General features: G+C 36.4%; 1 protein-coding gene across 1 annotated transcript in view; it reads right to left on the bottom strand.

Moving 5' to 3' along the window:
• Positions 1 to 2,980: 2,980 nt before the first annotated feature.
• The window catches only part of wdfy1 (WD repeat and FYVE domain containing 1), a gene marked incomplete at its 3' end in the record, with an annotated part of 31,245 nt that continues 10,619 nt past the window's right edge, over positions 2,981 to 23,606 (bottom strand). Inside the window, 11 exon segments of the mRNA NM_001007057.2 lie at positions 2,981 to 3,507; positions 7,599 to 7,707; positions 7,811 to 7,941; positions 8,122 to 8,223; positions 11,770 to 11,875; positions 12,496 to 12,622; positions 14,108 to 14,220; positions 15,062 to 15,212; positions 18,355 to 18,409; positions 20,385 to 20,458; positions 22,954 to 23,021. Of these exon segments, the coding sequence (NP_001007058.2) occupies positions 3,448 to 3,507; positions 7,599 to 7,707; positions 7,811 to 7,941; positions 8,122 to 8,223; positions 11,770 to 11,875; positions 12,496 to 12,622; positions 14,108 to 14,220; positions 15,062 to 15,212; positions 18,355 to 18,409; positions 20,385 to 20,458; positions 22,954 to 23,021 (1,096 nt within the window).

A 23,606-nucleotide genomic window follows, 5' to 3' on the forward strand; every position in this document is an offset into this window, starting at 1 on the left:
ATGACCAGCTAAAACCAGCTTGACCAGCCTAGCTAAGCTGGGAGTCCAGCCAAAACCAGCTAGATCCAGCTTAAACCAGGCTGGTCAAGCTGGTTTTAGCTGGATTTGGCTGGTAATTTTCCAGCCTTACCAGCTAAGACCAGGCTGAAAATAGCTGGAAACCAGCCTGGAAATGGCCAAAACCCCTAGCCAACCAGCCAACCAGCCTAGGCTGGTTTAAGCTGGATTTTTCAGCAGAGTTCTCATTGGCCAGCGTGATGTTCGTTAGAGTTGTATGCTAACTTAACATTTTAAACATCACAGCCGTTACAGCGCCTCAGTTTGAATACGAAGCTATACGTTTATATATAATTATTATTAGCCTATAAACAGAGATGTCAATCCACAAATATCAATTCTGTCATAGTTTACTCGAGCAATAAGCATTACAGGGATAGTTCACTCAGACATGCATTAACCTTCCAATTGTTTCAAACCCGAGTTTCTTGCTTCTGTTGAACACAAAATAAGATATTTCAAAGAATGTTGGGAGCCACTTACATCCATTGCATTTTTTCCTACTATGGAAGTCAATGGCTTCCAACATTCCTCAGTCAAAATGTCTTCTTTTGTGCTCAACAGGATGAGGAAACTCACAAGTTTTCAACCACTTGAGGGTTAAGAAATTGAGAGTAAATTATAATTCTGGGGTGTTTTTATTCATTTAAAAGGTGTTATTTCACTTCATAGTGAAATTTACTAATTAATCAACATTAATTTACTCTTTCTTGTTTAAAACCTGTTTGAGTTTCTTCTGTTGAACAGAAAAGTAGTTATTTTGAAGAATGTTGGAAAGGGGTAGCCATTGACTCCATCGTAAGGCTACCAACATATTTCTAAATATTTTCTTTTGCGTTCAACAGAAGAAAGTATCTCATAAAAGTTTGAAACCACACAAGGGAGAGTAATCTTTCAGGTGGAATCCCTTTCAATTTGATTTCTTTATGAAAAAATTTGGGTGAACTTTGCAAAAATAGTGACAGAAATCTCTCTTATTTGTTTAAGATATCATCATTCGCATTTTAATGTAAATAACTTGTGAAGCTGGAAAGAAACAAGGGTGAGTAAATGATGACCGTTTTCATTTTGGAGGGAAAAACCCAGCTTTGTGTCAGGAATCATTATCCTTAAAGGGGTAGTTCACCCAAAAAAGAAATTTCTGACACCTTTCACTTATCCCAGATTTCTTCCAAACCACACAAGGGAGAGACATTTTTTGGGTAAAATACCTTTAACTTTGATTTCTTTACGAAATTTTCTGGTCACCGTTTCTCTCTTTTGTTGAACACAAAAGAAGGTATTTGGTAAAATGTAGAAAACCTGTAGCCATTGACTATCATAATATGATTTTTTTTCTACTATGGCTGTCAATTTATATTAATTATTCAAAGCAACAGCAGAACAAAAAACTCCTGGAATTACATGAAGGTTAGGAAACACTAAATAAAATGTCATTTTTAGGTGAACAATAGCTCTAATATGGAGTAAATGATGACCACTTTCATTTTGGTGGGAAAAACCCAGCTTTGTGTCAAGAATCAATATTTCGAAAGAGGTAGTTTCCCCCCAAAATAATATTCAGATGCCTTTCACTTATTCTAGATTTCTTCCAAACCTGTTTAAATCTCTCTTTTGTTGAACACAAATGTAGATATTTTGAAGAATGTTGGAAAGGGGTAGCTTCGACTTCCATAGTAGTTTTTTTATGCTACGAACATTATTCACAATATTTTCTTTTGCGTTCAACAGAGGAAAGAATCTCATAAATGTTTGAAACCACACAAGGGAGAGTAATTTTCTGGGAGAAATCCATTTCAATTTGATTTCTTTATGAAATTTTTGGGTGAATATCTTCATTTGCATTTTAAAGAAAGACAACGTCTGGAGCTGGAATGACAGAGGGTGAGTAAATGATGACCATTTTCATTTTGGAGGCAAAAAACCCAGCTTTGTGTCAAGAGTCATTATCCTTAAAGGGGTAGTTCACCTAAAAAAGAAAATTCAGACGCCTTTCACTTATTCTGGATTTCTTCCAAACCTAATTGAATTTCTCTTTTGTTGAACACAAAAGAAGGTATTTTGAAGAATTTTGGAAAGGGGTAGCCATTGACTTCCATAGTAGAGCTACTAACATTTTTCTAAATATCTTCTTTTGCATTCAACAGAAGCAAGAATCTCATAAAGGTTTGAAACCACACAAGGAAGAGTTTTGTTGGGTGAAATACCTTGCATTTTGATTTCTTTACGAAATATTCGGGTGCACATTTCTCTCTTTTGTTGAACACAAAGGAAGGTATTTTGTAAAATGTAGAAAACCTGTAGCCACTGACTACCATAATATGATTTTTCCAACTATGGCTGTCAATTTATATCAATTATTTAAAGCGTCAGCTGAACAAAAAACTCCTGGAGCCACGTAAAGGTTAGGAAACACTAAATAAAATGTCATTTTTGGCTGAACAGTTGCTCTAATATAGTCATAAATACTACTATAAATGTTTGTTCTTATTATTTTTCATTTTTGAAAACAATCGCTGATCATATACAGAGCACAGGGCTCATTTTATAAACCGTTCTGGAGCTCTTACCCTCATTAATTTCCATTGTATGGAAAGAGCAGCGTTAACATTCTGCTCAACATCTCGATTTCTGTTTCACAGAATAAAGCTGGCAGTATAGATTTAATAACTAGTAAATGTTGACAATTAACAAATTTGGCAAACCATGGCTTTGATTTGTCCTTAAATAAATGACGATTAATGCTATAAATAGTGTTTTACAACAGAACACTACAACACATCACATACTAACTTAATCCGTTTAATCAGAATCATTAATTACGCTACATGTAATGACCCTCACCTACCTGACCTGAACCGTCTGTCTCAAAGTTTGAACTTCATCACGCTTTTGTTTGTTTTTGTTCGATTTTTTTTTTTTTTTTTTTTTTTTTGGAGGGAATTGTTTGTTTGAAAAAGTTCTATGGTTGCTATGGAACACTTGTTTCCATGGTAACATGATTGGTGGTTACTATGGAAAGTACTAGCATTCTTTTTCAAGAAATGGAGAATGTGTAAACAAGAAGGATGGATAAAGAAGAAGCAGGATTTTGGATGAGAAACGAAGCGTGTTGTGTTTGTGTGGTACTTACAGATAGATAAAACCTTCAGCCACAAACACAGAAAGAGCGCAGATATTGTGCTTTTAGAAGTACCTTGAGTTCACGTCCGCTCAGATTGATCAAATCAAGGATCATCCTCCTTACACACACACACACACACACACACACACACATTTAGACATAGTTGGAGTGTTCATTTTTGACGGGGAGGTGAGTGTTTTCATGATGACGACACTCCTTGAGGAGTCAGCTGGCAAAGTGTGGGCGGGGCTGTCAGAAGCAGCCAATCAGCGGTGAGAGAATCCTGCTGCTACACTGCTGCCCACCACCTGCGTCATGTCCCAGATCTGAGGACGAACCAATCAGACGTTAAGTATGGAGGACCAATCAGATGTCAGAATTAAAATAATATCATTGTTATTATTATTAAATTATTGTACAATTATGAGCAAATCTGATAATTTGTGAATGAGTTAATATGAATCACAGACTGCATAATATTTATGAAACCATTAGAGTTTTATTTAAAATATTAATTATTTTCTTTTATTTAAAAAGAACCATAGATATTTACATTAGATTTCGCCTACGCTATTGGTGTCTATTGGAAGGAATGTGTCAATAGAGCTGCCATTTTAGTACAGGGTAGCGCTCCTGGAGGACAAGCCATCCAGAGCCAAAGATACATAAAGATATATACATATACTGTATCTTACATATAATTAAATTAAAAGTATAATTAATAATGATTAATAGTATAAATATTAGTATAATATTTTGTACATATAATTAAATTAATAGTAATTTATTTCAAGTAAAAAAGGTCATCACATTAGAAATTAAAAAAGAATTTACACATTTTTTTATTATTATTCTAAATTACTATATTAATATAAATACTATAATAACTAAATACAATTCTGGAGAAATGAAAAAATAAAATTAATACAATAAATAAAATAGTATAATAAAATAATAAATGTTACAGTTTATATTATATTTAGTATGATAATAATACTAATACTAATACTAATAATATATTGTACTTAATATTAAATACATACCTTTAGTTCTGACAGTGTGAGCTGTCACCGGGGAGGATACCTTTTGAAAAGGTCCATATTAATACCTCAAGGGTACATATTAGTACCTAAAAAGTACAAAAGTGTTCCTCTTAAAATTTTCTGGTACTAATATATGCTTTTGAGGTACCAATATGGACCCTTTAGGTATAAATGTGTACCTTCTGAAAATTTCCCAACTTAGAGACAGCTCATGTACCTTTATTTCTAAAGGTGTACAATATAATAATCATATAGATAATATTATACTTAATTTTTATATAATATAATTTTATTATATAATATAGAGTCAGGAAGGAGATATTAAAACTCAAAACAAACATTGTTGTACTTTGTTGTATGCACTGTTGGATTATGTGTGCATGCCACAGGTAAAATCAGTTGAAGATCTGGATAGTATATGCATATAAAAGTCCACATACTGTATTACTATTGAAACTGAAGAAATAACACAATACAATAATTGCATGTTACTTTATATACAGTCGAAGACAGAATTATTAGCCCTCCTGTTGATTTGTTTCACAATTTCTCTTTAACAGAGAGAAGATTTGTTCAACACATTTGTAAACATAGTAGTTTTAATATCTCATTTCTAATCACTGATTTATCAAGACACTTCTATACAGCTTAAAGTGACATTTAAAGGCTTAACTAGGTTAATTAGGCAAGTCATTGTACAACAGTGATTTATTCTGTAGACCAGTGGTCCCCAACCCCAGGGTTGCAGATTGGTACTGGTCTGTGGATCAATTGGTACCAGGCCGCACAATAAATCATTAATTATTTCTGTTTTATTAAATCTGAACAGTCTTTTATTTTGAAAAATGACCATATTTTCTTGGTTACATCTGTCACTTGATTGCCAAAATTTAATACACAAGCTAGCAAAAACAGACATCCTTCAAAAGTTTCTTTGTGAAGGGGAATAGGTCAAATGAAGGACTCGTGAGCTGTCAAGGAATAGATCCGCAACCCATTTGTCAACAAATTAGGTGAATCCACCATGTCTGTGCAGGAAGACCAACCACTGGGGATCGCAAATGACGGCAACTTGAGGGGTTGTCCACATATTGCGTATTTCCACATGCAAGTTCGTTATTTCCAATGGAGGCATGCGGTTTGAGCACGCTTAATGGAGCAACACGCATAAGCAGTGCAACGTGTGACAAGAACTGACCAATCAGCTTCATACTTTGTATGGAATATACACACTTCAGTAGACTAATTACCCAACTACTGCAGTGCTTTTTAATTTTCTCCATGGATAAAACTTGTATTAAAGCTGCAGTAATGTTTTGTCTGCTTGTCAACCCCTGAGAAAACGTTGATGGTTGCCTAGCAATCTACACATAACCAACACCTCCACAGGCCACGGTTAAATTCAAAGGGTCACGAAACACCAAAACACATTTTTTGAGCTGTTGACAGTCGTATATGTGTCCCACACTGCTAAAAACACTATTATGACACCTATATTTCACTAAAAAAGTGTAAATTGGTTGTTTTTGCGTTATTTTAAGCAAATTCGTACTTCCGGTTTGAAACTAATTTTTGAAGCTGTGTCACGGTCATGACATAATAGCGTGTATTCCAGCGTGCAGACTGAGCGTCTGTGCCAGAGTGAGTCTTATTACGTCTGACAGTGTGATGCATTAATGCATGAGTAAAGCTTGGTTCAAACCAATCAGCGCGCTCTATTGTGCAACTTCATTAATATTCATTACTGTCACAGTGTTTATATGGCAGAGACGCCACGTTGTATTGGCAAAACAAGCGTGCAGTGTTGCTTTTATAGTTTGCTGCAGTTAAGTTTTGTTTTCATTTTCTCTCTGTGAGAGTGCAGCTGGAGTCACGTGTGGATTAACAGTGTACGCGACGCTCGACAACAATAACTTACGTGTCTAAGGAGGATTATTGTTTACCTGAGAGCTGTTCTCATCTGCAAACGCTGAGATCCGGATTCGCTTGTAGTCTCCTCTTAATAAAGACGCGGCTCTAGTTGCTGGTGATTGTCCTGTCTCTACAGATTTGGTAAATGGCGACCAGCGCTCTTTGTTTATTCAGTTTGTTCGTATCGAACTAAGTTAACTAGTGCACCGAGTGTAAACATGTTAGCACCACAACTAAACTTTAACCTCGTGTAGGGTTTTCACAGCATTTTGTGACCGGAATAACACACGCGGCTTTCTGACACCACCTGCCGTGTGCATCTAAGTTTCCGGGAAATGCTGACGTTTTTTCTCTCATTCGCCGTGCGGTATCAAACACTGCATGAAAAATACACGCTTAGAGCAGATCCTCGAATCAAATATCTCGTTTGTCGCGAGGGGCGTTGTAGCTGACGCTGATTGGTCAGCTTGTAATTTTGTTTATTGTTTTGAATTTCATTATTTGAATGTGTATTGGTATATGTTTGTTACTAATTTCTTCGTTTACGGTTGGCCTGAGTGGGAAGTCACATGATTCTCATTGATTAATTTAACCTGCGAGAGTTTGTATGGTCACTCAGGATAGTGAGATCTCAATGCAAGCACCTGTTTAATGTTCCTGCGTATTCTACAGCTGGTTATCAGGCCAACACGGTAAACTAAACATTGTTTATATATTATTTGTTTATTTCGATGTCCTTTTGATCTGTGTTTGTGTGAAACATTTGGTTTGTTTATCTTTTAGTTTTCACGGTGTTCAATAAAGAAAATCCATATGGACATCAGTATTTGGAAGCGTGGAGTGTTTTAATAACCGGCGGGTAGTTATAGGCGTGAATGAATTCCCTAATTGAAAGAGCCAAACTGCAGTTAAAGTCCACCTTTTAATAATTTGGCAAATAATTTGACTACAGATGACCATGTAAACACAGTCACTTCCTCCCGTGTTTGTGTGTGTGTGTGTGTGTGTGTGTGTGTGTGTGTGTGTGTTTTGATTCTGAAACTCGCACGTGCCCAAATAGACACTCCCACACCATCCCACTTTAGTTCCTCCGACACTCCCTCCTAAACAGACTGACTTTTTCCCAAAGTAGAGGTGTGAAAACACCCTGCTGAAACGAGGGGGTTTCATGGCCCTATAAGCGATGACTGGTCTGTAGACAATCGAAAAAAATATTGCTCAAGACGGCTAATAATATTGACCTCAAAATGTTTCTTAAAACAATAATAACTGCTTTTATTCTAGCAGAAATAAAAGAAATAAGACTTTCTCCAGAAGAAAAAATATTATAGGAAATACTGTGAAAATTTCCTAAATCTGTTAAACATCATTTGAGAAAATATCACAGGAGGGCTAATAATTCAGACTTCATCTGTACAATCCTAAACACCAGAAGAAAAATAGATGAAGCTGCAGTGTTTCACCTTGACCACTCGATCGCTGCCACACGTGACCATCAGTCCTCGGTTGGGGTCCATATCCATGTGAGCGATGCTGTGTTTCCCCTCATGAAACGTGGCCAGTGGAGTCCGACTGCAGCCCGAAACAACAGTAGATTAACTCAAGTAGAAATAGATTCACATGTTGGGTAAAACCAGCAATACAGAAGGAGATAAACTGAGTAAAAGCCACTCACTCGTCCTCTTTGATGGTGTTGAAGCAGTCGTCACACATGCGCACCTGGAACTCAAAGCCCATGATGGGGTACGTGGAGCGCTTGGAACTACATTTCCCACAAATCGCCTTCCCACACTTCCTGCAGTGATGCTGAGAACAGGAGATGACTTATTAAAATCAAGAAAGCACCAAAGGTTCTGTTAATAATTAATAGGGCAAAAAAAGACCAAGAAAAACAACAACTGATTTGGATATTATTGACAAAAATGCACGACAATTACATTAGATTACTTGCACAGCCCAACTTTTAACAGTGTTGTTTCTCAGTACCTGTCGGAGCCCCAAAGTCTTTGTGTCCCACATCTGCTTTATATTCCAGAAAAACGGCTGCTCACATTTCTGACAGGAATCGCTATCCAGCCACTGAGGAGCCTGAATGATTCACAGAGAAAAATAAAAAAACACAAATCTGAGCCGCTGGGTATCATTTAGACTTCATTGATATTAATACAGATTGTGATGCTGCTTATTAATACTTTTTTTTTCTATAAATTGATGCAAAAGATGTTGAAAACTGTTGAAAAGTTGTTTTATTACTTCACTGCAGTTTACAAATACATGCAAGCAAACAGAGGTAAGTGTTTGAAGTATTGACATAACAAAATATCGCAATACGCATCACTATAGTTGGACAGTGTTTTAGTTTATTTTTTATGGTTGTTGGTGCCAGGCGGTGTGGTCAGAGTATTTCAGAAACTGCTGATGTACTTGGATTTTAACACATTACCATCTCTAGGGTCTACAGAGAATGGTCTGAATAAGAGAAAATATCCAGTGAGCGGCAGATCTGTGGGCGCAAATGCCTTGTTGATGCCAGAGCGTAAAGGAGAAATGGCCAGACTTGTTACAGCTGATAGAAAGGAAACAGTAACTCAAATAACCACTCGCTAAAGAGCATCTCTGAACACACAACATGTCCAACCTTGAGGCAGATGGGCTACAGCAGCAGAAGACCACACCGGGTGCCACTCCAATTCTCGCAATTCTGGTGGCTACTTCCAGCAGCATAATGCTCCATGCCATAAAGCGTGAATAAGCTCAGATTGGTGTGTTGAACATGACAATGAGTACTCAAATGGCCTCCACAGTCACCAGATCTCAATCCAATAGAGCACCTTAAGGATGTGGTGGAACCGGAGATTCGCATCATGGATGTGCAGCCAACAAATCTGCAGTAACTGTGTGATGCTATCATGTCAAGATGGAGGAAAATCTCTTAGGAACATTTCCAGTACCTTGTTGAATCTAAGCCACGAAAGATTAGACGGTTCTGAAGGCAAAAGGGGGTCCAAACCGTTAATAGTAAGTAGCCAGTGAGTGTATTATGTACATTCATTGTGTTTTTGTTTTCTTAAAAAGTAATATAAACTACTCTAACAACGTTTTTATTTCCCTAATATTTTCAGCCAAAGTTTTCATGAACTTGTATTATCATTGGGCTGATAATTTTGACATCAACTGTAGATTGATTTTCACTGGGACATATGAAAAGTGAAGCACAATTTGTAATAATAAAAAAAGTACTGCTGCAGAGATTTACTTGATACACTTGAAAGCAGTTATACACACTGATAAATTCACGTGATATTTGGTTGCATGCAGAATGTGCTGTTATAGCTTGGACAATTGGGTTTCTTCAAGCACACATGCTGATTAAACATATGATATATTGAATATAACATTATAATGTGAACAATATTAATATCAAAGCCACTTTAAAATGCAATCCATTATTTAAACTTGAAATAAAAATAGCTTTTGAAGAATATTAACATTGTATTTGCAGTGGTTTACGTCATCAGCTCCAAATGCTTCATTTTCAATCATTCACGTTCAAGTTTCACATCTTGCCTACTTACAAGCTAAAATTGATTATTTATATGCATTTTGTTTACATGCTTTACAATAAGGTTCTTGCAATATTTGTTTTCAATAATTTATCCTCCTTGCACTGGCTGCCTGTTAGGTTCCGTATTGATTATAAAATATTGCTTCTTACCTATAAAGCTTTAAAAAAAAATCTAGCTTCTGTTTATCTGACCAGCCTTCTGTCTCGCTACAGTCCAACCCGCTCTTTAAGCGCAAGTAACTCAAGAAATGAGTTATTAAAACTATTATGTTTGGAAAAGCGTTGAAAAAAAAATCTTTCCCATAAACAGAAAATATGGGGGGCTAATAATTCTGACATCAACTGTAAATACACAATACAGCAATAAATAATACAATAAAAGTATTTAATATTTGCAGATTAGGCCAATATTGTGATAATACTGTGTCAAAATTCTAAGCAATTAATTTGCCAGAAAATCTGATTCCTACATCATAAGTGTAGTGCTGAAATAGACAATTTTGAGGGATGTAAACTAAGACAAGCGTCCCAACATATTTCCTGTTTTACATTTTTAATTTCTATAGACGAATTACCAACCTACGTCACACGGCGTCACACGGGTTCCCGGTTGCAAAAAGAGACAGGCTACAAAAGCAAACATGACATGTTGTGCAGTAAGATGCGAAATTCGATAGTCCAAAAATTTAAAACTTAACTTTTACCGTACACCACACTGCTTTTAATGCCAACTGCAAATGTCTTTGACTAAAAGGGAGCTGAATTAATTGACGACCTAACTAAAAATGCTCGACTCTGCGGTTCTCATGTTATATCAGGTAAGTTCACGCTCTGCTGAATCATGCACATTACTCGTTTTTGATTGCAGCAATGATTTCAGCAAAAACAGTTACATATGGTTAATTAAACTGCCGACACTAAATGCTAAGAAAGAATCATAAAAGTTTAAGTTCACCAACCCTGTCGTACAGGGGCAGTTCGCTGTCAGAATGCAGTTGTTTTACTTGTTGATAATTACCCAGGCCTTAGCTCCGTCTATTTACCTTGTCTTTGGCTAGGCAGAACCTTGGTTTTTAGCACTTCATAGTTTTGAATCTGGTAATCATGGAACATTGTTTCTTGCACATGACCACACAGAACAAAACTATTGGCATCCAAAGACTTGTAGGCCTTTAACATCTCTCTTGTAAAATCACTAGGAGCTTCATTGAGATTGTATATTTGGGGCTAGACGCTTGGCCATTTCGCCTTATCCAATATCTATTGGAAAGGGTGCTATCGCAAATGGACCTGTCAGATGAACGCCGCTCACTTTAACATTAATTTTGCGGAATCACTGTGTTAATCACTGGGTGGCAAGCTGTTATAATACACTGAAAGCATTATGTAAATAATATATATAATATGTAATCAATATAACTTATCTCTGATGCCGCGTTCACACCAGATGCGGAACGTGCGTCAAGCGTGAGTGATTTACATGTTAAGTCAATGCAAACGCGTGATTCATAACGTCTTCATAAAACACATAAACAGTTATTTTCTTAATAAAATCCATGTTAGCCATTTAACTATGAAGCTAGAGTCACCTGGCAGACAGAAGCCCTGTCCATCACGTGAGTTTGTGTCGTGTCGATTGAAGTGGATTTGACGCGCAAATGAAGCGGGGTTCGACGTGCGAATGAAGCGAGTAAACTCAAATGTTCACGCGGCTATTTACGCGTGAATAGCGCGATTTATCCACATGTTCTGCGTCTGGTGTGAACACAGCATAAGACAACAACAAACTGTACCGCATCGGATGTCATTCCCTCGCTGTAAATGCTAGCGCTCCTGTTTTTTTTTCTGCCTGGTAATTAGTCTATAGCTTCAGAGAATCCAAACAGTCTTAATGTCATGATAGCTGTTTAACATGAAGTTATGATTGAATTGCTTCTTGTTAAAGTTATGAAATGGTTTGATAACAAGCAGGAAATGTTCATGGGCCAATGACATCACAACATTGAAATGGTCTATAGTAAGAGCAGTGCAGTGCAGTGCGTGTGTGCGTTTTCTCAGTTCTGCAGTACCTCTTGTCTTGTTGTGTCCATGTTCCAGACGGTTATTCCTCCATCAGCAGAGCAGGACACGAGCTGACGGGTCAGAGGCAGATACCGCAACGCCTGGACCTTCTCACTGACAAGTCAAAGCAAAGAGAGAGAATAAGAGAACGTGACTGTGTAACTAAACAGATTTCCTGCATGCACCGCTGTTCAATTGTGTATAAGGTTGGTTTTTTAAAATGTATTTTTTGACCATCAAGGCTGCATTAATGTAATAAAAATGATATTTTTCCGAAATTGTGTATATATTTATAATGTTTTACTTTTAATGTAATATTTAAAAGGGGCCTATTATGCGAAAATCACTTTTATTAGTGGAGTAAACAGTTGTGTGGCAGCAGTCTGTGAATTTTATACTTGATGTAAACAGTCTGCAGAATCATTTTGATTGACATTTTCCCTTTGTACTTGTCATTGGCAGGGGAAAACCCCGCCTACTAGTGACAACCTCTCCCTCATTAGCATAGGACGCTATTCTATTTTTTGAATCTGCCAATATGTTGACACAAGCATTTGTAGCTCCACCCTCTTTTGAAAAGAGCACAATCTCATTTGAATTTAAAGCAACAGTCACCAAAACACCACAGTTAGGATCAAAGCCTAAAGGGGGCGTTTTCAAATGGTTCTAAAACATTATTATGCATGTGGAAGAGTTTGTGTATTTATGTGGGTGTGAGTGCGATATATTCTCACTGGTGTCCCTGCAGTAGTAATGTGCGTCCCTGTCTGCCGCCGATATCCCACATGATCACACTGTGATCAGACGCTCCGGAAAACAGCCACCTGTGAACCGGATCCCAGTATAACGCTCCAACACTACCTGCACACATACACACACACACATTTTTAATAGACATTATCTTAGTGATTGTTTACATAACATCAAGCGCCTTGTCAATAATTAACATCATGCCAGTAAAGATCATTGGAACTGAATTGAGACACAGACAGGTCTGTCTGTCTGTCTATGCATTTATCTATCCATTTATCCATCCATCTATCCATGTATCCATCATCCATCCGCGCATCGATATATCCATTTATCTATCAATCCATCTATCTATCCATCCATCCATATATGTATCTATCCAACCATCCATCCATCCATCCATCCCTTTATCCATCTAAATATCTATCAATCCATCTACACATCTATCTATCCATCTGTTCATCCATCCATCCATGTATCTATCCATCATCCAACTATGCATTGATCTGTCTACCCATTTATCTATCTATCCATCTATCTATACATTCATCCATGTATCCATCCATCCATGTATCTATGCATCTATCTATCCATCCATCCATCAATCCATCTATGCATCTATCATCCATTTACGCATCTATCCATCCATGTATCTATCTATCTATGCATCTAGCTATTGATCCCTTTATTCATCTATCCATCCATCGATCCAGCCAATCTATGTCTCTATATATGTATCTATCCATCCATCCATCCATGAATCTATGTATCTTCCATCCATCCATGTATCCATCATCTACATAACATCAAGCGCCTTGGCAATAATTAACATCATGCCAGTAAAGATCATTGGAACTGAATTGAGACACAGACAGGTCTGTCTGTCTGTCTGTCTGTCTATGCATTTATCTATCCATTTATCCATCCATCTATCCATGTATCCATCATCCATCCGCGCATCGATATATCCATTTATCTATCTATCCATCTATCCATCCATACATGTTTCCATCCATCCATCCATCCATTTATCCATCTATCCATCCATGCATCTATCAACCATTTACACATCTATCCATTCATCCAATCCGTGTATCTATATATGCATTTATTCCTCTATCCATCCAATATCATCCATTTATGCATCTATCTATCTTTCTATATACCAACCCATCCATCCATATCTAATATCATTGTCATAATTTCAATCATTCCGGATTTCTAATTTGCTTTCATAAGTTTAATATAAACATTATAAATGCTTTAGCAATACATTGTAACAATTGTCATGCCAATGAAACAAGTCTGAAAATGAAATGGTAGACGAGTGTTACTGTATGATGTTCAATCAAAAGCTCAGGTGTGAAATCGGTTTCTTTTCCTTCACAACAACAGTGAGAGCAGCTAACAGAAGACACTTGGATATACTTGTGTGCCGTATACATTGACAAAAAGCAAGATATATTTACACTTCATTAAAACAATGTCTTTTATTTTTAAATGAACTTTTTGGACATTCGCAAAAATATAAATCATTTCTGAAAAAAGCAAATGAGCTACACAATGTCCTTGTGTTTTTGTTTGTAGGTGTTTTACCTTCGTGTCCCTTTAGCGTGGTGATGACAGAACACGAGTGTTCATCCAGTTTCAGTAGAGTGATCTGACCTGAATAATCTCCCACAAAGGCATGCTGAGTATCATTATCATATCTACACATAGAGGTCAAGAAACAACACAGATCAGAGAAAAAAGACAGTCCATATACAGAAGTATGCATGAGCAGAATTGTATGCTTCTTTTAACTTTTAGTTTAGGGTATAAAAAAAAAAAAATTAATAAAATAATTGATTTTATTTTTTTTAGAACTAATTCAATATAGTAAATTCAGCCAACCTAAAAAATGAATTTGAATCACAGAAATAATTACAATTTAAATATATATTAATCTACACCGGCCACTTTATTAGGTACATCTGTCCTACTGCTCATTAACACAAATTTCTAATCACCTTTGGGATGTGGTGAAATGTGGACAAATCTGCAGCAATTGCGTGATGCTATCATGTCAATATGGAGCAAAATCTCTGAGGAATATTTCCAGTACCTTGTTGAATCTATACCACGAAGGATTAAAGCAGTTCTGAAGGCAAAAGCGGGTCAAACACGGAACTAGTCAGGTGTACCTAATAAAGTGGCCGGTTATTGTTTTCATGGTATTTGTGATCAAACTGAAAACTGCCTTGGTGAGCAGAAGTGTACACATTTTCCAGTACTGTACTAAATGTTTACAACATCAAAACAAAACTGTACAAACACAAACTAATGGAGCTGACGAAAAGAAATTTAAGCTGGATTCCTGCAGTACTGAACTTGATAATACTTTTAATAATATTTCAGTGATTAAATACTTCATCTGTAAAATGTGACCACCTCAATGCTATTACATCCATTAGCACACAACAGAAAGCTCAGGAGACACACAGAGAGCGATCTAAATATAGAGTTAGAGTAAAAGAAAGCGTCGAGAGACTGGTCTGAAGGGAAGGATACTGTAAACAGGAAGCCCAGGAGCCGAAGCTGTGGCGTCCCAGCATAGAGCCGCTCTGAGTGCTCATCCAGCTGATGCTCTTATCATGACCTGTGCTGACCAGCCACTGACTCTCCAGAGAGAACAGGAGATCTGACACGCGGTTCTGATGAGCTGAGGAGCGCACACACACACAGAGAGTGTTAGGAAACAGGGGTATAACACACACAGTTACACATGGATACATCAAGACACAAACAGATACAGATATACATTCACACACACAGATATACAAATAGTTTCACACACAGATATGGATAAATACACAGACAACATGGACACACACAAATGCACACACAGACAGACAAAGATACACACACATTTACACATGAATGCATTGACATACACACAACGATACACACACACACACACAGTTGCACATGGATAAGCAGACATACACACAGAAAGACAAAGCAACACACACACACACACACACACACACACACACACACACACATTCACACACACACACACACACACACACACACACACACACAGTTACATATAGATACTACATATAGACACAAACATACACAGAAAACACACACACACACTTACAAACAGATCCACCCACACACAGATTAACATATATATATATATATATATATATATATATATATATATATATATATATATATATATATATATATATATATATATATATATATATATATATATACACACACTCAGACAGATACACACACACACACAGATTTACATATAGATACACACTTAGACAGATAAACACATACACAGATACACACACACGCAGTTACACACAGACCCACCAACCCACACACACACACAGAGAATTACATATAAACACACACACACACGCACTACACAAAGCATACCCCTAAACACACACAAAAACAACAACAAACAATACACAAACACACACACTCACTAACAAGCACGCATACAATACACACAAACCACACACACGCACACAGTACGAAGCACACAAACATACATAAACTTAAACACACATACACTAAGCACACATACAGTACACACAAAAACATATACACATGGATACACAGACACACACCGAGATACACACTCATGCAGATATACAGTTACACATGGCTCCACAGGCAAACATTTGCACAGAAAAACACACACACACAAAAAGTTACACACAGATCCACCCAACCACCCACACACACACACACACAGATTTACATATAGATACACGCTCAGACAGATAAACACACACACAGACAAACACACAGTAAAACATACATCCACCCACCCACACAGAGAATTACATATGGATATACACACACACAAACACAAATGCCCAGATATACACAAACAAACTTACACACAGATCCACCCACCCACACAGAGAATTACATATGGATATACACACACACACACACACACACACAAACACGGTTACACACGGATACAGACAAACACACAAATGCCCAGATATACGCACACAAACTTACACACAGATCCACCCACACAAAGAGACACACACACGCGCAGGAAAAAATACACACAGTTACACATGGATACAAACACACACACAAAACGCACAGATCAACCCACCCACACACATACATACATACACATAGAATTACACACACAAATACGCAAACAGTACACACAAACAGTACACAAAGCATGCCCTTAAACACACACTTAAAAAACACACAAAAACAACACACAGATAACACACACACACACACACACACACAACCCCATAACACACAAACACCTCAAACAAACTCACTAACAAACACATACACACACACAATACACACAAACACATACACCTCAACCCCACACACACACACATATATATACAGTACACACACAGTTGCATATAAACACACACACACACACACACACACACACACACACACACACACACACACACACACACACACACACACACACACACACACACACACACACACACACACACACACACACACACACGTATGTACACATATATTTATTTTAACTGTATATTGATTAGAACTGCTGAAACACACACACACACACACACACACACACTCTTCTGGTTTACTTTAGTGTGTCGAGAGGTTTGTGGGATGATGTCATTATCTGATGATGTCACTGTCTGTCTAGCTAACTGTACAACTGGATGATGTCAGACAGAAACACAACACCACATGCAGCATCCATAAAGGAAAATATTGCACATTACAAGGCTGAAAACAAACAAACACACACACACACACACACACACACACACACACACACTTTCCTGGCATTGTCTGGTTTTCTCCAGACACATTTTCCAGATCTGCTGTGACTCATGCATTCACAGTCATCTCTCTCTCTCTTTGTCTCTCTCTCTCTGTGTGTGTGTGTGTGTGTGTGTGTGTGTGGTTAGAACTGTGCAATATTACCATCATTACGTCTATGAGAAGTCCCCATAAAGATAGCTGTACAAGTGTGTGTTGATCTAGTACTGGGAGCTCGCATGGGACTCTGAGCCCCAGGGCATGATGGGAAAAAACAAATGATCCTCAAGTGACTGGGTGGAGCAACCAAGAACAGACAACGACAAAAACACACACCCAGAGGATAAAGAGCACATGTGACTGACTGACACACACACACACACGCACAGTATATACACACATATACCTCAAACACACACACTAAGCACACATACACACACATACAAGGCACAATCAGTGTACACAAACAACACACACTCACAAAAACAAGCACACATGCAGTATACACAAACACACTCAAAACACACACACACGCGCACACACACACACACACACACAGTATACACAAACACACATACACCTCAAACACACACACACACAAATTAACAAGTACACACAAACATACACTCACACACATACACACACACGCAGTTTACACAAACACACATACACTACCTAGCACACATTCAGAACACACAAACACACACACACAGTTCAAACACTCAAAAACACATACAATAACAAGCACACACACAGTACACACAAACACCTCAATCACACACCCAAGCACTCATTAACAAGCACACAGTATGTACAAAACACACATGCACCTAAATCACACACTAACAAGCAAAATACAGTACACACAATAAACATACGCACTCACACACACGCACGCACGCACGCACGCACGCACGCACGCACGCACGCACGCACGCACGCAGAAGGGAAACCCAGCCCAGCATCAGAAGTGTGTTAGTGCACTAGAGGAAATGACGCTGCATTCACTTCCCATAAGCCTCTGCTTTTACCTGGGTATGTTTTAACATGGTTCATTTTGTTCAAGTCTTCTGAGATGAGGAACTCCTGCAGAAGACAGAGAGAAATGGCACAGTGTGTGTGTTAACCTCTGACTCACTCTCATGCACTCACAAACTCTGCTGAAACACAAATATGAGCATCAAAAGTGATTAATATCCTGTATCTTGTATGTGCTGTTTTTATTTTCATTTATCAGTGCTGACCAATGATTAAAATCGCATCCAAAAATAAAAGTTTGTTTTAAATTAATATAAGCGTGAACTACTGTGTGAATTTATTATGAATATAAAAACACACACAACCTAGATTCGAGAAAATGCTTATTTATATTTAGATATAAAATGTGTGTATGTGTGATACAAATTATATATACATTTACCGGCCACTTTATTAGGTACACCTGTCTAATTGCTCGTTAACGCAAATTTCTAATCAGCCAATCACATGGCAGCAACTCAATGCATTTAGGCATGTAGACATGGTGAAGACGATATATTGGTTCCAAACAGGCTGGACTGAGTATTTCAGAAACTGCTGATCTACTGGCATTTTCATGCACAACCACATCTAGGGTTTACAGAGAATGGTCCGAAAAAGAGAAAATATCCAGTGAGCGGCAGTTCTGTGGGCGCAAATGCCTTGTTGATGCCAGAGAAGAATGGCCAGACTGGTTCCAGCTGAAAGGCAACAGTAACTCAAATAAGCAATCATTACAAATGAGGTCTGCAGAAGAGCATCTCTGAACACACAACACGTCCAACCTTGAGGCGGATGGGCTACAGCAGCAGAAGACCACACCGGGTGCCACTCCTGTTAGCTAAGAACAGAAAACTGAGGCTACAATTCACACAGGCTCACCAAAACTGAACAATAGAAGATTGGAGAAATGTCGCCTGATCTTAGGAGTCTCGATTTCTGCTCCGACATTCGGATGGTCGGGTCCGAATTTGGCATGAACAACATGAAAGCATGGATCAATCTTGCCTCAAATCAATGGTTCAGGCTGGTGGTGTTGGTGTAATGGTGTGGGGGATATTTTCTTGGCACACTTTGGGCGTATTACTACCAATTGAGCATCATGACAACGCCACAGCCAACCTGAGTATTTTTGCTGATCAAGTCCTTCCCTTTTTGACCACAGTGTACTCATCTTCTGATGGCTACTTTCAGCAGGATAACACACAATATCATAAAGCGTGAATCATCTCAGACTGGTTTCTTGAACATGACAATGAGTTCACTGTACCCAAATGGCCTCAACAGTCACCAGATCTCAATCCAATAGAGCACTTTTGGGATGTGGTGGAATGGGAGATTGGCATCATAGATGTTTAGCCGACAAATCTGCAGCAACTGCATGATGCTATAATGTCAATATGGAGCAAAATCTCTGGAATATTTCCAGTACCTTGTTGAATCTATGCCAGAAAGAATTAAGGCAGTTCCGAAGGCAAAAGGGGGTCCAACCTGGTACTGGTAATGTGTACCTAATAAAGTGGCTAATGAGCGTATGTAACAAAATAGTTTTTTATAGATTGTTTTTACGCATGTGCATGCATGTGCTTCACAGAGGTGAGTGGGCTTGACAAACCACCTGTGGAAACACTCTTCTCTATAAAAAATATAATAATAAATATGTATATTTAAAATCTCCCCCTTGCTCTAGCACCCAATTCTCTGATTAATAAAAGTTCCCTCTGTTTTGAATTGCCTCTTCTTGTTGAATCGCTGAATGCTTCCTTAATCACTTTGAACAAAAGCATCTGCTAAAGGACTAAATGCAAATGAAATAAATAAATGATTTAAAACGGCTAATAAAAACTGTATTTTTTCCAGGGAAAAGTTATATTAAAATATCAATATTCATCAACAACATTGTATTTTTTTTCCCAGCATCATGCAACTCCAGCCCCTAGCGAAAATGTTTGTTGTTGTGCGAGTGCACTTCTAATCTGATGACATGCATATGAACAAATATCAAGACAAAACACTCCGGCCCTCAGGATACAGCGACACTCACCACAACGGCTCCATTATCCTGACCGATGAAGATCCGCCGGCTCTCATGATGATACGATACACAGGAGCAGGGCGCTGACAAACACACAAACACAACTACTTTAACACTCTTTTTAGCATTTACATTTAAACACCAGAGTAAAACCTTGAATTTAATTAGGTGCATATATTAGACAAAACACATGAAATCAAAGCTAACCATATCGATTTAGTTAGCTCACTAGTTTTGAGGTAAATAATTCATCTGTGCATATCGCTAAGAAAAAAAAGGGGTTTGTTGTGTAATCTAGAGTTGAAATCAGAAAATGCATATCCTGTTCGTTTTTAGTTAAATTCTCAGATTATGTCTGTCTGAGGTATTGGGCAGGGCTAATATCCTTAACCACACCCCTCTAGCTGTCAGTGTTGACAATGGTGAGCAGGAGGTAACTGTTAGGTTAAGAGGAGAGGCGGTAGCCCTGGTCAGCTGATGTTTATGCTCTGAGGGATGACATCATTCATAAAATTTCTGTTGGCAGCTGTACTTGAAGGGGTATTATAATAATAATAATAATAAATTAAAAATTGTTTATTTGTTAGTCATTAAGTCAGTTTATTTCCATTTGAAACAATAAACATTAATTACAGATATCGTTATTCGTAATTTTTTTTAATTTGACATTAAACAATTTTATGTAGTATTTACTTGTTGTTTTAAGCTGTATAATCCTTATTTATTAACTACATGGTATTTAAAATAATATTAGTATAATTAAATAAAAACCTTGTAAATGTGCATACTTTAACATTTCAGATATCCTAATTTTCCGACTGTATTTTTATTATAATATTAAAAATAAAGAGATGAATTAACTATTAAAGTAAACATTTTATCTCGCAAGCTTTCGAAGAATTCATGTTGCTAATATACTTATGATAACTAATATAAAATTGTGATATAATAACAATAATATTTCTGAGTGTAAAGCTGCTTTGAAACAACAATTGTTGTGAAATGCGCTTTACAAATAAACTTGAATTCAATTGAATAATAACTCCACAAACTCTTTTCGCCATCTTTCTGAATTAAATGCCTTCTTAACTACATCCAATCAGCTCGCAGTAGAAAAAACAAGCCACGCCCACTGCTTTTCAATGTAATAATTCCGTTTCTTTAGGAACTTCATCATAATACGGAAAAAAAGATCACACGCAGATTAATAACAATAATAATAATAATAATAATAATAATAATAATAATATAATAACAACAATAATAATAACAACAACATTCAAAAAATATTCAAAATAATAACAAAATAATAATAATAATAATAATGTTCAAATATTATTCAAAATAATAATAATAATAATAATGTTCAAATATTATTGAAAATAATAATAATGTTAAAATAATATTCAAAATATTAATAAGTTCAAATAATTCAAAATATTATTAATAATAATAATAATGTTCAAATAATATTAAAAATATTAATAATATTAATAATAATAATAATATTGTTCAAATAATATTAAAAATATTAATTATAGTAATGATAATAATAATGTTCAAATAATATTAAAAATATCATTAATAATAATAAAAATAATAAGAATAATAATAAAAATATGGTTATCAATACTAATAATTATAATAATAATAATAATGTTCAAATAATATTCAATATAATATTAATAATAATAATAATAATAATAATAATAAGTTCAAATAATGTTCAAATAATATTAAAAATTATAATTAATAATAATAATAATCATCATCATCAAATAATATTCAAAATAATAATAATAATAAGGTTCAAATAATATTCAATATAATATTAATAATAATAATAATAATTTTCAAATAATGTTCAAATAATATTAAAAATTTTAATTAATAATAATAATAATAATAATAATCAAATAATATTCAAAATAATACTACTACTACTACTACTACTACTACTACTACTAATAATAATAATAATAATAATAATAACAACAACAACAACAATAATAAAAATACCAACAAAAGCTCATAAAATTGTTACAAATTTTTTTTCAAAAATCTAGCTAAATTACTATATTATTACACAAATAAAAGTTTCTGAACAAAGTCTCTTCAATTCTCAATTCGCACTCAACACTGGTCATAAAGAAGCTCAAGCAAAAACACAGTCAGACACTTACTGGCGTCACTGGGGAGTACGTATATATGACATATGAAAAGATGATATAATTGCCATGGCAACAGAAAGAGTTACCATAGTGACCATACCATTGCACATGAAGACGTATTAAAATGTAGCATATTTCTTTATTTATTACTTTTCTTCACAACTGATGACGTTCAGAGAGTCTGCCACCTGCGTACACTGAATTAAACCTACTGATTTAAACATTGATCTCAAATGAATTGTATGGCTTTTAGACATTGGGGATACAGTACATAAGCGAGAAGTGTTAATGACGCTCTTTTTGTCTCTATTGTCTGCTATTGTACAAGAACAGCATGAACATTATGTGGAACGTCTCTAATTTTGATCTTTTATAACAGTTTTTTTTTGAGAGGCTATGATACTCACAGGACACAGTGTGGTAAATGCTGGGCCAGTACTGTCCACTGTCTCGCTTCAGCCAAACCCGAATCGTCCTGAAATAAACAAACCCATCATGATTAATCACATGGCAATCAAGCCCAAGTAAATTAATTTATCTAAAGCAATATTTATGTACATACAGTTACTGAACACACTCATTTCTGTGACTGCGTAATAACACTTATTCACTTATTTGTCTTCCGCTTAATCCCTTTATTAATCAGGGGTCCCCACAGCGGAATTAACCGGCAATTTATCAAGCATGTTTAATGCAGTGGATGCCCTTTCAGCTGCAACCCAGTACTAAGAAACATCCATACACTCATTCACACACATACATTATGGACAATTAAGCTTATTCAATTCCCCTCTATCGCATGTGTTTAGACTGTGTGCAACCGGAGCACTCGGAGGAAACCTACGCCAACACGGGGAGAACATGCAAACTCCACACAGAATTGCCAACTGGCTCAGAAGGGACTCAAACCAATGACCTTCTTTCTTTGAGGCTACAGTGCTAACCACTGAGCCACCGTGCCACCCATACTGCAAAAATGGTTTAAAATAAATACATTTTGATGATATAAAATAGCAATAGATTTATTAAAATGGGTTATTCTGAAAGTATGTCCTATCAA

The sequence above is a fragment of the Danio rerio genome, chromosome 15 (assembly GCF_049306965.1).
Source record: "Danio rerio strain Tuebingen ecotype United States chromosome 15, GRCz12tu, whole genome shotgun sequence".
NCBI classification, from domain to species: Eukaryota; Metazoa; Chordata; class Actinopteri; order Cypriniformes; family Danionidae; genus Danio; species Danio rerio.